This window comes from Merops nubicus, unplaced genomic scaffold (assembly GCF_000691845.1).
Source record: "Merops nubicus isolate BGI_N331 unplaced genomic scaffold, ASM69184v1 scaffold4924, whole genome shotgun sequence".
Classification (NCBI taxonomy): Eukaryota; Metazoa; Chordata; class Aves; order Coraciiformes; family Meropidae; genus Merops; species Merops nubicus.
The window spans coordinates 2,417-3,762 of NW_008602113.1; the positions used below are offsets into that span (position 1 = coordinate 2,417).

General features: G+C 64.3%; 1 protein-coding gene across 1 annotated transcript; it reads right to left on the reverse strand.

The window, feature by feature from the left end:
• Positions 1–8: 8 nt before the first annotated feature.
• Positions 9–896, reverse strand: PEF1 (penta-EF-hand domain containing 1; the record flags this gene model as incomplete). Its single annotated transcript, XM_008938222.1, has 2 exons — positions 9–227; positions 753–896. Coding segments are annotated over 2 exons (363 nt in total), but the record flags the coding sequence as incomplete, so codon positions are not given.
• Between the last annotated feature and the right edge of the window lie 450 nt (positions 897–1,346).

The window sequence follows — 1,346 nt, forward strand, 5'->3', positions numbered from 1 at the left end:
GAGCTTGCGGTTCACCACCATGGTGAGGAAGTCCTCGTAGCTGAGCCGGGCCGTGCCCGCCCGCGCCGCGTCCCGCTCGCGGAAGGCGTCGGTGCTGCTCTGCAGCTGCATGCAGATCTGGATGAAAACGTCCAGCTGGATGCTGGGGTTGGGGCTGCGTGGGGCATAACGGGCCAGCAGCAGCTGGCTGAACTGGGGGCTCAGGTTGTAGCCCATCTGGGAGAAAGCTGGGAGGGAGAAACAGGCGGGTTAAACCTCCCCGGCGGGAGGGGGAGAGGCCGCGCCCACCTCCGTGCCCACCTCTGTGCCCACCTCCCCCCTGCTGGCACATCTCCCCAGGGAGGAGCCAAACCAAGGCAGGAATTCCACACATTCCTCCCCTCCACCAGACCCACCAGGCCCAGGAGTTCCTCTCAGAACACAGGCTTCAGCCACGTGCCACCTAAGAGGGGCCCTTTGGGTTTCCTTACGGAAGGAAGTCGAGGCCACAGCCCTGCTGTGCCTCCTCGTCTCCTGCCCCACAGGAAGGCTCAGCACCAGCTCAGCACCAGCTCTGCCCCAGCCAGTTGAACCAGCAGAGTGTGGCCCAGCACAGCCAGAGGCATGGACTGAGTCATGGCTGCACGGGAAGCACCAGGGAGCTCCCAGGGGTGGTGCCGGGAGGAGTCACTGCTCCCAGCTGAATGTAGATGCCAAGTGCTTGCCAGACAGCTCAGGGAGGGCCAGGTTGGGGTCTCTGCCCCTCAGCCCACCTTGCTGGAGCTCGTTGAAGCTGATGCAGCCCAACTGGTCCCTGTCATACTGCTGGAAAAGGTTCTTCCACTGCTGGATGAAGCGCAGCAGGGCCGAGAAGCCGTAGACGTCGATGCGCCCCGACCTGGTCTTGTCAAACATGTCTGGGGAGGAGAGGACAAAGGTGGGGAGCAGGGCAGTGAGGAGGGGAACAAGGACACGCCACGCAGCTCCCAGAGCTCAGGATCTCCACTGCAGCTCCTCAGCACCCAGCTCCAGCCCCAAACCCTCCCTCCCCAGGGCTGCCACCCGCCGGGACCACTCCAGCCCTAAGGATCCTCCCAGCCCTGGTAGGAAGCGGCACCAAAACCCAGTGCTGGGGCAAGCAGGGGAACAGGGTGACCCTGGCTGGTCACTGGGGCTCCCCCTCTGCTCTGGGCCTGGCTCTCTGGGCCTCACAGAGCTGGGTGCCCTTTCCCAGGCAGCGTTCTGAGCCTCTGACTCACGCTCAGAGGAGAGGGACCTGGTGGGACAGGCAGCTGAGTAAGCCAGCAGTGTGCCCAGGGGGCCAAGGGCATCTGGCTTGTACTAGCAACAGTGTGGCCAGCAGGACG